Below are 14,576 nucleotides of genomic sequence, written 5' to 3' on the forward strand. Positions count from 1 at the left end.
ATGAGGAGGCTTGTTCTGTGTGTGTCTGTCAAGATCTCAGGGACCAACTTCTCTACCGGATTAACAGCACTAGTTCCAAGACTAATGTACTAAAAAAAGCTCTAAAAATTGGTTTGATTTTGAAAAAGACTTTAGTGGTTATCATATCCCTATTACTTCTGTATAAATTCCATTTATAGGAATATCAGAAGATGTCTATGGTGAGTGCAAGCTGCCCATCCAGATTTATCAGCTGCCCAAAGAGCTGAAAAAAGTTTATCTTCCTAGTCAAATTATTAACATACAAGAAAATGTTCAGCCTACTTCTGCAGCCTCATTCTCCTGGAGACTGTCATAAATAATTGCATCCTTACCCGTGGATGGCTCAGTGTCCTATACTCAAAATAGCTAAAACAACTGATGATGGCTCTTGACATTCTAAATGACCAATACCTTTGGCACAGGATGTTTATTTCCTTTTGCTTAAAAGAAGGAGGGGTAGTAGATGTAGGTGCATTTTCTTTATCGATAGACTGGATATACTGGCCATCACAATGCTACTAGTGGTAGCCAAACTTTTCCTTCATAGAAACAAGAGTACTGAGACTGAGGAGTTCTGTTGGTATCAGTGAGAAGGGGAGGGCTACTTGCTCAGCCCTGGCGGACAATGGTTCCCACGAAGCGTTTACGCTGCCGTACGATACCGTAAGGTGCCACGTCCTCACGCAACTTGGAAGGGAAAGTGTGGGTAAGGGAGTGCCTTCCGTGGAAGAGAGACTATCAGATAAAACCCTTTGTTCCCGATTCATAATATCTGACTTGTTTCTTTTTAAGCTTTGTGAATTTTCCTGGTTCGAAAGGACAGTGGTGGAGAGCAGCAGAGAAGTGGGGGTCTGAAAAATGTCATCTTTGTGTTAAGGCACTCTGTGGCCTCACAACGGCTCCCTGGTCGGGGGGTGCTGCCTTCCGGCCCTACGCGATGACGCTAGGGCTTTTCAATGGACGGGGTGTTGAAGCAGCCAGACGGTAGGGTCTTCTTGATGTCTTCCAGGTTGCGAATGTCCTTCATGATCTCCTCGATATCTCTGTTATAGTCCATGATGGCAGCCTCCTGCTTCCTCGCTTCATTCTCCAGGTCAGACACTTTCCTGTCTAGATCGCTGACTTTCATCTCATCTTTGGCTTTGTTCAGGGTACCTTCAATCTCATTCAGCTTGTTCAGGTCCACTGTGTCCAGCTGCCCTGTAGAGTCGGAAAGGACACAGAAGGAAACAGATGCATTCAGTAAGAGTTATCACATTACTCCACAAGTAACTCCACTCACCTCTTCTATAAACACAGACCCCCAGCCGCCCCCAAGCAGAGTCGGCCTGCACGTGTGATGTGTAGACTGTTCGTGTTGTGCAAGGGTGTGGTCAATGCAGACCAACGACAAATGCTGACCTTGCTAAGTTAGGGCAGGTCAGAGCCTATATATAACGGATACTGGGCTGGATAGTTTTTTCTCTGAGAAAACAGTTTTTGTGAAATGCTTTCTAAATACGCAGGTGCCGTGTTCAAGACCTTAAGTCTCACTTGTGGTTTTGAAGGTCATCTGATTACGTATATAAACATAAAAATGGCAATAACTGTTATCTGTACGTCATTTTAATGCCATCTGACGAACATAAGAATCTTTAAGCTGAACTCTAAGCCCTCAGCTCTTAGATTCCAGGGAAGCTGCATTGGTTTTGGGAGTCCTGTCCTGCCTTTAGGAGTTAGACACTACTTGGAGTCCTCCTATGGAAAATGGCCAGGGATGAAATGCTGAAATAATTTCAGCAAAAGCTTCACTTTAAAATTAGCAAGAAAAAGAGGTTCTTTTGGGAGGAATTGCTTCCATAATTAATGAGAGCAGACAGCCACACGGTGATCAGCACGTTACGCATACTGTACTTGATTAAATTCTCACGAGACCATCTTACGCCAGTGATTCTCAGATGTTAACTCATTTGCCCAAGTTTGCAGTTTACAAGGCAACAAAACAAAGATTCCTACCCAAGTCTGACTAACTTTAAAATCTAGCTCTTCCCACAAAAAGCGACCTCCTCTAGCTTCCTGTCATTTTAAAACCCATCTGTTAGCACATTATTTATTATTTTTGGTATTTGAGACAGATAAAAAATATACCTCCCCCTCTCACCTCCCCCTGCTCCAAAAGAAAAAGTGACCAAACCTTAAAGGCTGGCGAATTAAAACAGAATGCCTTGCTACAAAGCTGTATTGGCTGGATTGTTACCACTTTATAATGAAGGCTTGTGACAAAAGTACATCTGTCCTATAATGAAGCCTGCTCCCTATTAAACTAGATTAAAAGAGCATTTCAACATGCTCATATTTCCTTATTCTATCAGTAAGAGAATAATCAAATAATCTGACTCTTCAAAAACTGTCAGATTATCCTTTTAATTAGCAAATGAAGAGAATTCCAGGCAATGAAGTCATCACCAGTTTAAAGTGTTCTTTTATTCTGCCACTGAAATCCTTCACTCTAAATCTTTTAAAGACACTCTGCCAGCAGAATGAGCTGTTCAATGTATCATAAACATCGACCATAAATGAGCCACTCTGGCAACCTATCTTCCTAATTTTAGAAGTCCTGGTCAGAGTCCAGTACTTAGATCATATGCCACGGAAGAAGTATTTGTTGAATTAATACAACCTAAAGTCACGTTTCGGTTCACACAATACTCATGCTGTAATATCTGCTTTTGTGACAACTATACCAGACCCCAAGAACAAACAGTGCACAAAACTGAGATCCTGCCTAAAATGGCTCTCCAGCTACTTACCCAGCTGCTCCAAGAGGTCATTAATCAGGTTGAGGAGGCTGGTGACGGAGTTTTTGGCTTTTCTGGCATTGATCTCGGCTTCCTGAGCAGCCTGTGAAGCCTGTACAGAGAGAAGGACAGATAAAAACAACAGTCCCAATGGTGTGTCTTCATCTTCTTGAAATGAAGAATCAGCCCCTAATCAGCCAACAAGTCCAATTTTCAGATGCTCTTTTCCTAACTCATGAAACTATAATCTCTCACTGTAGGGTTTTTTTTTTTTTTTGATCCTATCTTCATGGTGAAATGTTATTATTTTTAATTCATATGACTGTCATGAGTAGGCAGTCCTCATGCCTACACTGAGTGTATTTGTATTTCAAAAAGACCAATATTATTTCCTTTCCCCACTTTCAAGAATACACAGTATATTCATAATATAATTCATCAAGCAGAAACAAGTTATTTTTAAGGATGAGTATAAAAACTACATTTTAGAACTGAAATATGTCCTTCAGGACACTCTTAGAGACTTGACTATCTTAGAAACTTGATTAGAAATGTTGTATTCTCAAAAAATTTTCACAAGCAAGTGACACCCTCTAGAACACCCTCGCTCCCTGCAACCACACATGCTTGTGCACACACACGGGTGTGCACGTACCCACACAAACTGGGGCAATACAATTTACATTTTTAAAATCAACCAAAGGTAAATATATTTGGGAAAGTTCCATGAAACCTGAACAAATACACTGTGCATGAGTCATGGGAAATGGCAATGGAAGAGGAAGTGTCTAAACATCAGAAAACAGATGCTCTCACAAATAAATCTAGCCAGGATATAAATGAGTGGCTTTGAGTTCCCTACCACATGATTGTTTTTCCTAGTTTTTGGCTCAAGATAATGCAACGTTTTTGGATAGAAACAATGTAGGATTTTTAAAAAGAAAAAGAGGAAAAAACCTTCACAGATAAATGATTAATCTCTGTTGAAATCACAGCCATTCTTAGTCTCGATAGGCTTTTCTATGTGTATACGAGGAGAGGGGTAAATGACTGCTATGGCCTGTGGACAGCGACACTACTGTATTTAACCTGTGGTCTCCAGCCTCCTGTTCCAGGACAACTGTAAGCTTTGCTCTTCTGGTTAAGAAAAATATTTAAACAAAAGTGGCTTGACGCTGTGTCTTTCAGGACTGACGTAAATGTAAGTGGGACAGTGTATGTGAGGGTGCTTTGTGTTCCTTGGAAGCTGTTTACCAAAAGAAACAAAAGATGGATCCACTTCCACGCTTTGAATTGAATCCATACCCTTCCTTTGAAGCTCATTAAGAATATATCCTTTTCCTTCTTTCACCAGTCTCTAAATCTAATGTTCTACAACCACATTAAAAATGAAATCTAGAGATGCTCAGCACATCTGAGAAACAGATATTTTTTTTTACTATATAGTAATTTCCATTTCAGCCATGAACTTTGCTACAGAAAATTAAGGCAGTCCAAAACAAAACCCAAAAAGCACAATAAAATTAGGTATTTGCAAAGGGATGCTTCCTGGTATCACTTCCCTAGAGTCTTCTTTGCCTAGATAAACAGGATCATAGTTCTCCTTTCTGTCCCAAGGTGAAAATGAGCCAGAGTAGAAAGTCTGTTTTTCAAAAGTGGAAGAAAGGTCCCTTGCTTGCACTGAAAGTGCACAATTAAACACATTCATGTGTATCATTCCTGTGATTGTAATCCGACTGAACTGAAAAGTTCTTTCTATTGTGACTCCATCAAAGTCTTTTGAAAGCAACATATAGCATAAAATAGAAAAATGGACTCTCGTTCTTCATTAGGCCATGCATTCAATAAGTTAATTTTGTTACCAACATCACAAAAGGTAAAAAAAAAAAAAAAAAAATTAAACCGGAAGTAAGTTTGGTATGTTTTGTCATCTTTAAAAATGAAACATGAGAAACTGGTCTTTGCCCCTAGAAAGCAAGTTGCTGGGGTAACAAGGGTAGGAAGGACATCAACTTTTCGTTGTACTCCTTTTGATTTTATACCATCAATGAAGCATCCCTCCAAAAATATAAATATGTAATTTTTAAGTCCTAAAGCTTCAAATGTGTAAAAGAATGTTTTCCTTTTAGTTGAGAGAAGCTTGGGGACAGGACAATTGTGCAACAACCTGGCAGGGGGTCCAAATTCTTTGTCTTCTATGTCAGCTACTAGGCCAATTCATGGCCCCAAACGCAATGAGAAACACAAGTCAATACGAAAGAGACATTTCTTAACAAGATGGGGATCTTATTTATTGATCACCCTTCACTTTCTTCCAGAAGCAAATAGGCCAAAACAAACTGCTTACCATCCCTGCCATCATCATATCCTGGTCAGCATCATCTTGTTTTCTTTTCAGCTCCTTTTCTGCTTCCTGTAGTTGTTTCAACATATCGTTCACCTCGTTATCCAGGTCTGTAACTTCTGCAAATGTCTTTTCAGCTTCTGCCTTGGTGCTGGTAGCATTCTAGGCATAAAATAAATAACTACTAATGAAAAAAAAAAAGTTTTCCTTTTTCTAAAGTATGCTCCCACACCTTTTATAATCTGTAAAATGCATCAAAAATACAATCCAGAAAGAACAGAGCAGTAAATTATACCATATGTTGAGTTACGCTATCATTTATTTGGGTTCCAAATAACAGGAATGAAAGAAAAGCTAGCCTTACCACCTAACATAATAGCATTTTACAATTTATAAAATACTTCTGTTTGCACCCTCCCATTTATCCTTAATACTTCCGGTTCTGTTATTTCCATTGTTAGTTGAGGTCGCATGGCTAGCAAATGATAAAACATTTACACGGTGTACATTCTCCTCCACATCACATGGATTAGACACTTTCACATTATGCATTTTTAATGCAAATGTAGCCTTGTTCTACTTGGCAATTCATCACAATGTACAAAAAGACCATGATCCCGAAATAGGAATATTTTATAAAATGTAATTAATCCCCAAACCAACTATTCTAAGCAAACTAAAAAAACGTATATGATTCTCAAACACATAATTTTAGAATCTGTTCCAGTCTCTCTTTTAAATAAAACAAACAGATTAACCGTTAAGTAGGGAAGAGGCAGCTTAAAGAGATTATTCTTTACAATGAGTAGAAGGAATCCTGGCAGTGGAAGCTAATAGGAGGGGCTCAGATACAACATCTGTCTGTAAGAGGGGCCTCGGAGTTGGACGGACTTGGCACTCTACATAAGGCTGAAAAAAATTTCAGCTGTCCATGTCAAAGAACTGTGTTTGAGAAGAGTCTGACATTTGTGTGGAAGGGGCTCTGTGGGTCCAGGAGCCATCCCCCACTCACAATACAGACCCTGCCAGTGAGACAACAGAAGAAATGTTAAAGGGCTCTTTCGATGATTTCAATGATTCTGACTCTCCCTCTTCAGTCAATGTATGTACCTATTCTACTGCCTAGTAAAAAATGAATAAGGATAGTTTAAGGTGATTTTACTGAATTCGAGGAAGAAGCCTGCTAGGCTTCTAGGGGTCTGGACAGAACCTGGAAGATGACTAGAGAAGTACATGAGCAAAGAGCGTCTGGGAGAAGGGGGAAGCACGCACCCTTTGGACAGCACTGGCGATCCTCTCGGCCTCGTGGGCCTTGCTCTTGGCTTCGGTGGCATCCGCAGCAGCATTGCCCAGGGCCAGCTGTGCCTCCCTCGTCTTTTCATTGGCTTCAATTATGGTCTGGTTGATGGCAGGAATTCTCCTTAGAGCCTCCTCTGCAGCTGTCTTGTTATCGTTCACACGCCTGTCAAAATCTAAAATCAAGTTCAAGGAACACATTTGAACTGAACTCTCAACAAGCCAAAAGGGAACCTTTCAGGGAGCTGCAACTGGACTTTGTTTTATGAACAATGAAAGCCAGGAGAGAAAAATGAAAACCAGCATGGGCAGCCTTGAGAAGAACAGAGCACAAGGCTTCAGATTCTTGTGAATGAACATGTTTCTGGAAAGTTTATTTTCATCCAAAGCACTGAGTATGCCATTACGACCACTGCAACCAATGTTAAAGGCTGTAGTTTATTTAGTGTTTCCTACGTCTTAGCTACGGAGTTAAGAGCTTTTTGGTGTGCCTGTGATGCAGGCACTGTGTCATTTTTGTACATGAGAACTGAGGATTAAAGAGGTAGATAATTTCCCCCAAGGGTTCACAGAAATAAGAGGGGGATCAGGGATTCTAACTCAATCCCACTGACACCAGAGCCAATATACTCCACCATTATCTTGGTTTTTTATTTTTTTTTTAATGTCTGTTTATTTTTGACAGAGAGTGAGCATGCATGCAATCAGGGGACGCACAGGGAGAGAGGGAGTCACAGAATCTGAAGCAGGCTCCAGGCCCTGAGCTGTCAGCACAGAGCCCAATGCAGGGCTCAAACTCACAAAGCATGAGATCATGACCTGAGCCGAAGTCAGACCCTTAACCACCTGAGCCACCAGGCGCCCTCAACCATTATCTGGTAAAGCTTCCATATTTATAGAACCTATGGGCTAGTTTATCAGAGGCAAGTCCAGCACTATACTGTGAACTGAGCACATGTGTTTTTTATCTTGGGTGAGGAAAGAAGATAAAAACACTGAGATGCACTTGGCAGAGAAAATTAAAAATCATCTCTAGGGGCGCCTGGGTGGCGCAGTCGGTTAAGCGTCCGACTTCAGCCAGGTCACGATCTCGCGGTCCGTGAGTTCGAGCCCCGCGTCAGGCTCTGGGCTGATGGCTCGGAGCCTGTTTCCGATTCTGTGTCTCCCTCTCTCTCTGCCCCTCCCCCGTTCATGCTCTGTCTCTCTCTGTCCCAAAAATAAATAAAAAAAAAAAAACGTTGAAAAAAATCATCTCTATTTACCAACATGAGCCAGCTAAATAGGCATATCTTGATAACATGAATTATTCTAACATCAGAAAATTTCCTTTTTTTTTCTCCCCCACACTGGGGTATAAAGGGGTAAAATGACATGAGCTCTGAGATTTTTCTTTGAAATACTTCAGCATAAAAAAACTAGGGTGGATGCTGGGGGATGAGGTAGGTATAGTTAAAATCATAACTGTTGAATCTAGATGAAGGATTCATGGGGTTTATTATACTATTATCTTTCATATTGTAGATGTTCCAAGAATCTCATGGTAAAAAAAAACAAAAACAAAACGGAAATCGCCCTAGTGAAGAAAGCATAGACATTTACCCAATTATGTGACCTGCTCCTACCTCTCAGGTTGCTGAGGATGTCGTTGGCTTCTTGTAAGGTATTTCGTCCCTTTTTAGCAGCTTCTTCGGCAACAGCCTTGGCTGCATCTGCTCGGGCTAGGAGCTGGTCAGCAGTCTACAAACACATGGCAGATCAGGGGACGAACCCTCCAGGGTAAAGCCCTTTTTTCTCCTAATGACCAGGCACCTCCAAGCTACCACCCCGACACCTGCCCGCCTACAGCAGCTAGCCCTGGGTGCCCCACAGACTTTCCTCCGAACACCCTCGGGCTCGCTGCTCTGGGCCCTGAGGTAACATCGCAGACACAGCTTCTGCGTGCTCGGTTTCAAATTTTGCCTCAAGACAGGAAGCAACCTGCAAATCAAACCAACCTGCTGTTCGATCTTTCCTTTCTCCAGAAGCTTCTTGACTTCCAGTTCCTTCCCTCTCATGTCCTCTCTGAGGTCCTCATAATCTTTTAACTTCTGGTCAATCAGATGGTCCAGATCCTCAGCTTCCTTCTTTATTTTATTTGCCTCATTCTGTGAAAAGCAAGTAAGATTGTGACATTTTAGACAAAACAATGAAACTGATGAAAACCTAGCCTTAGTAACTCTGTAACACTTAAGACTCAATAGATATTTAAAAAAAATTTTTTTTAATGTTTATTCATTTTTGAAAGAGTGAGAGCACAAGCAGAGGTGGGGCGGAGAGATACGGGGGTGGGGTGGGGTGGGGTGGGGGGATGCAGAATCTGAAGCAGGCTCTAGGCTCTGAGCTGTCAGCACAGAGCCCAATACGGGGCTCAAACTCACAAACCGTGAGATCATGACCTGAGCCGGAGTCAGACGCTCAACCGACTGAGCCACCCAGGCGCCCCCAATTTTTTTTCATGTTTATTTATTTTTGAGACACAAACACACACACACACACACACACACACACACACACACACACACACACACACACACAGAATCCTCAGCAGGCTCCAGGCTCTGAGCACAGAGCCCGACGCGGGGCTCAAACCCACGAACCGTGAGATCATGACCTGAGCCGAAGTTGGACCCTCAACCGACTGAGGCACCCTTTAAAATTTTTTTAATGTTTATTTATTTTTGAGAGAGAGAGACAGAGTGTGAGCAGGGGAGGGGCAGAGAGACTCAACAGATATTTTTAAAAGAGCAGCATAGGTCAAGATTTTTTGGACCTTTTTTCCAAAAACGGATGTATACTTTAGACACAGTGAAAGGCACAACACTTACTGCAATGAGCTTTGACAAATATATTTCCCTGTGTAACCAACTCCCCAATCAAGATATAGAATATTTCCACACCAGGAAACTCCCTTGTATCTCTTTCCAGTTAATTTCCATACCTCCCTTTTCAACAATGCAGCTGCCACTGGTCTGGTTTTTATCATAGATTAGTTTTGCCTATTCTCAAATTTCAAATATGTGAGATCATACAGTATATACATGTCTGAAGAGACCTAGCTAAACCTTTATGGTAAAAAATCAACAACACCTCGGATGTAAGAAGTGAAACTTAATAAATTTCAAGTGTATATAACATAGATATATATAATTTATACAGAACCTGGGAACAGGATTCATGACTGGAGTACAGATGCAATAAAATACTACCAATCCCCAAATATTTCACCTGCCCAACAGCATCCTGGTAAGAGTTCTTTCATTTAAACCATTTTCTTCAATTTCTCTCTTGTTCTCAAGCAGACAGTACCTGGGAGTAACACTCCTGGTGTACTGGCTCTAATAAATACAAATATATAATAAGTTGGATTTATATTAAAGATTTAGGAGTGATTAATATCACTAAAGAGTCTTTGATGTTTAATCTTTATAATCACAGGTTTTTTTGTTTTTGTTTTGTTTTTTAGAGACTGTGAGCAAGCAAGAGTGCGAGCAGGGGAGAGGGGGGTGCAGAATCTTAAGCAGGCTCTATGCTTTGCACAGAGCCCGACAGAGGGCTCCATCCCACGACCCTGAGATCATGACCTGAGCTGCAACCAAGAGTCAGAATCTCAGCTGACTGAGCCACCCAGGCGCCTCAATCATGGGATTCTTTATCTCGGTAAGTTCTGTTAACATATCTAAAACAGAACCCGATACTGCCACTGAGTTAGTTGGAGGACAGAGGAGGAAGGTACCCATGAAAATCACAGAGCAGTCAGAATAGCCTTCACCCAGACTGTGAGGGGTGCGTGCGGTGTGCGTGTGTCTGGGAGGCAAGGGTGCGTGCTGTGGAGGGTGATGGCGGTGACAACCAAATCCCTGTGCATACAGGTTGTCCACCCCATACCTCCAGTGCTTCTGAGTCCACAGGCGTCAGCTGGGCAACGCTGGCATAGATCTCCACCGCTTTATCTCCAGCCCTTTTGGCCTCTTCATGCACTCGGGCGGCTTGCTTCTCCAGATCCTGTGAGATGTTCTTTGCTTGTTCGTACCTAAGGAACAAAAGATGTGACTGAGTGAAAAACTGAGTTGCTTCTGGCATCTTAATGTTAACTGCATTCATTCCAGTTCAAATCACTGCAATAGAATTTCTACAACTTTAAAGAAAGTGCTATTTTTAAGTTCATTTATTTATTTTGAGTGTGTGTGTGTGTGTGTGTGTGCAGGGAAAGGGCAGAGAGAGAGGGAGAGAGAATCCCAAGCAGGTTCTGCCCTCTCAGTGCACTCTCACAAACTCTGAGATCATGACCTGAGCTGAAATCGAGAGTCGGATGCTTAACTGACTGAGCCACCCAGGCGCCACAAGCAAATGCTATTCTTTAAAACCAACATAGCTTAAATTTATATTTCATCTCCTCACTTCTATTTATACCATATGGTTTACCACATAGTTTCTTATTTCGGATACCTTTTAAACATTTGTAGCTCAAGTGTATTTTCTCTACTTCATGATATTTCCTCTCTTCTTTTTTCACTTTTGCAGAATTTTAAGTATCATGGCTAGTCTTGTTACCTTTCTCTGTAGTTACAGGAATTAGATCAAATAAAATCTCTGTAGCTCTATATCCCCGCTCTAATTACTGCACCATTTCAAAAGCATGATTAACAAAAGGAATCTTACTGCCTGAATGCATGCCCCGAATGCATCAGCATTTCATTTTTCATGGAAATGGTGCTGCTTGCAACAACTGAAGGGCCAGAAGCCACTTTTAAATGACACTCACTTTCTATTAAGCTCCTCAATCTCCAGTGTTGTTTGATTCTCTCCTGCCAGTGTTCTCAGAAGCAGATCATATGCCTCAGTTGATGTCTCATTAGCTGTCTTTGCCACTCTTACAATATCATCAGCTTCTTGTTTATGGCTGGATAACATAAAAGAAAAAAGGAACCATGAAACAGAACTATTTAATCGAGAAAGAAGAGAATTTAGGTAATGCTTACCTTACTATATATACAAATGCCAACGTGGGCAGAGCTCTATAAATACTGGAAAAATCTTATAAATTTGGAATTTTGCAATCATTTCAATGGGGCTAAGTTTACAATAACATTCAACAATCTGAGAAAATGGTATTTTCCCAGAGGTTATTTTCTAAGCAATATTTTCCTATAAAGTTTATAGAGGCAAATGTTTATATTTCTTCAAAAAATGACTTCTAAGTATAATTATTTAAGAATAATTTATCTATAAAACCATATATCCTAGCAAGGACTCATTCATCTAGTCATAAGCACAAACCTCAGATCTAATGTTTAAGCCTTACTCTGGTTCAGTTACTACATAGTCCTGAAACAGCTTCGACTATTCAGATTTTGCACAGGCAACCTAATCACTGACCAGGAAAAGCCACCCAACACTCAATGGAAAGAAACATGTCACCAGGGAATCCAGCCAAATAATGCGAATTTTAGCTGGGTAAGTCATTAAGATTTTCTCAGCTCTAAAATTTCTATTACAGTGTCATACTGCCATATGTGGTCATTCTTTTTTTTGGTATGATAAGTTTTCTTTCAAAATTCCTGTATGAAATACACCAAATTATTTTATCTTCAAGACCTAATTATCTTAGAGGAGTTTTCCATATGTTTTCAGCTGTCATCTTTTAATCACAAAATCTAGCTATGAAACCATGAATGTTCCACGAACTAAATTACTCAGCTCACACATTTACATTTACAAAGAATAGAAAGAGCACATGTTAAAGCAAGAAGCTGAAGTAATCGCTTTGAACAATGAGGTTAAAATTCTAACGCTGGGCTTACTTAAGCACCATGAGGTCTGCGAGCTGGTGTGCAATGCATTCAACATTTATTGAGCACTTACTATATCCTAGACATTGTGTTAGGCACTGGAACTTCAGCAGTGAATAAGCTTACATTCTAGCAACTTGTTTAACAGCTTTTTTTTTTTTCAATTTAATACTCTCCTATGACTTACAGTTTTCCTACGAAACTACCTTACACTTAATAATAATTAAAAAAAAAAAACCTTAAAAAAATCAGGAATGAAATAGTCTGTTTTCTTGGGCTGATTTTCAAATGTACTATGTGTTAGTAAATGTCTCTTAAAATATGAGAGTTAAGCATTTTTGTTAAAAATTAACCTTAAAAATTAAAAAAAACAATTAAATTCAACTGAGCTTATTATCAACTTAAAGGTTCTGAAATTAGACATCTAAAAATTTTATGGTTTTCTTTGAGAAGTGCAAATACAATTTCCCTCCAAAGCATCATATTCAAATATTCAAAGTAAATATTCTAATTTCAAAGGAAAGAGTACACATAGCCGATGACATTTCAGAAAAGAGAGCAAACTTTGCCAAAGTGGGATATGTGAAAAGTGTGTGTGGGTAAAGGAGGGACAATAAGTACACACTGTAAGGAAAGTTCTAGCTTAACCATGAAAACACAGGGATCTGGAGGTTACCGTTCAGCAAGCTTTCGTGCCTCTTCTGCCAAAAGAGTCATGTTGTTTGGGTCCCCGGTAGACTCTGGTTGAGTGATTGACTGAAAAGGAAATAAATAAAGCACTAATCTCAAAGGACTGAATTATTTAAATTTAATAAAGCAAGTGTCAAAACCAAATTTGTATCAGTACTATTTAGCAGAAAGAATGTCTCATTAATTAAAAGATCTTTACTTATTATTAGCCTCCTTGGCTACAGATTACTATTTGTTTTCATCAAAGGATAAGGGAAGTCTAAATTGCCTAGTGCTATAGAAGGAACAAAGCTAGAGAAATGACCCAGATGTCCTTTGGTTTTTATCCAGTTCGTGATAACTATTTAATGACAACTATGAGCAATGTGGCTTTCTTGGTCCATGACAAAAAGACATAAGTCAATTTAACTGAAGCATTCAACAGACAGTAACAGACTTGCTACAAATTACCAGGGGACTCCTACAACCCAACCTCAGACCTTCCCAATCACTCACCACATTGGCAACAGCAATCTTTGCTTTCTCAAGTTCTCGGGACGCAATTTCAATCAACTGCTCAGTGCTTTCTACCCTGGCACGTGCTTGCTCAGCCAAGTTTCCAGTCTCTTCAATGGTATTCCGGATATTCTGTAAACGGCTAATTTGGCTGGATAAGGTATTATTCAATCTCTGGAGGCGATCTATCAAATTCTGGTCTATATCTGCAATGGCAGCGCAGAAGAAAGTCCATAAATTATCTGAAGCAGGGGATGTATCTTACATGAAAGCTGAGGCAAAACCTTATTCTTCCAAACACAGATCTTTCCGATAAGCTTTTCCTAAGCCCATCGGCAGGACTGGTCAGTCTTTACTGTGTGCCCAGTTGTACCTCCACTGTTGCATTTATAACACTGTCTCCAACTGTGTGTCTGTCGGTTCCACTGACTGTGAGCTTCTCTTTCTTACTCATTCCCAGTCTTACACAGTGATTAGCAAAAAGGAGACACCCAAGAAATGTCTGACAAAGGAAAGTTTGATATTCCAGCACATGCCAGATTTAATCATAAAAATATTAAAAGCACTACCAGCTCTGAGTGCTAGACATTTTTCTAAACTAGGAAAAAACCAGGTTCAAAACAGATGTTGAAGTGTGGCCGATTAAATTCATTTTGTATTTTAGGGGCGCCCAGGTAGCTCAGTTGGTTAAGCATCCAACTCTTGATTTCGGCTCAAGGGCTCTATGCTGACCGTGAAGAGCCTGCTTTGGACCTTCTCTCTCTGCCTCTACCCCAACTCGCTTTTTCTCAAAATAAATAAATAAACATTAAAAAAATTAAAAAATGGGTTCATTTTGTATTTTAAACTAAATACAGACTTGCTGCCACCTCCCACCCCTTGGAATACCCATGTCATTTCTTTCATACTGATTTCTGCTTTTGAAGAGTTCTTCAAATTGTTTTTTAATTGTGCCCATTCAGCCTAAATCTCATACCTATGTCCTAATAAATCAAAAGATAAATATAAGCCCATGCAAATATGATTGGCACTGTCAAAACTCACACGTGTCCTAAGATTATATTAATACACATTATATTAACACACATATTAGTATACATAAGTCCTACGCAAAATTGACCAGTT

At 40.2% G+C, this 14,576-nt stretch overlaps 1 protein-coding gene across 1 annotated transcript in view; it reads right to left on the reverse strand.

Moving 5' to 3' along the window:
* Positions 1–415: 415 nt before the first annotated feature.
* The window catches only part of LAMC1 (laminin subunit gamma 1), a 127,118-nt gene continuing 112,957 nt past the window's right edge, over positions 416–14,576 (reverse strand). Inside the window, exons 19-28 of the mRNA XM_042925038.1 lie at positions 13,452–13,657; positions 12,943–13,022; positions 11,240–11,377; positions 10,363–10,507; positions 8,433–8,582; positions 8,061–8,175; positions 6,415–6,614; positions 5,146–5,304; positions 2,811–2,910; positions 416–1,221 (exon numbers count right to left, since the gene is read on the reverse strand). Of these exons, the coding sequence (XP_042780972.1) occupies positions 965–1,221; positions 2,811–2,910; positions 5,146–5,304; positions 6,415–6,614; positions 8,061–8,175; positions 8,433–8,582; positions 10,363–10,507; positions 11,240–11,377; positions 12,943–13,022; positions 13,452–13,657 (1,550 nt within the window). The 3' untranslated portion in view covers positions 416–964. The remainder of the gene's footprint in view (positions 1,222–2,810; positions 2,911–5,145; positions 5,305–6,414; positions 6,615–8,060; positions 8,176–8,432; positions 8,583–10,362; positions 10,508–11,239; positions 11,378–12,942; positions 13,023–13,451; positions 13,658–14,576) is intronic.

The sequence above is a fragment of the Panthera leo genome, chromosome F3 (assembly GCF_018350215.1).
Source record: "Panthera leo isolate Ple1 chromosome F3, P.leo_Ple1_pat1.1, whole genome shotgun sequence".
In the NCBI taxonomy this organism is placed as follows: Eukaryota; Metazoa; Chordata; class Mammalia; order Carnivora; family Felidae; genus Panthera; species Panthera leo.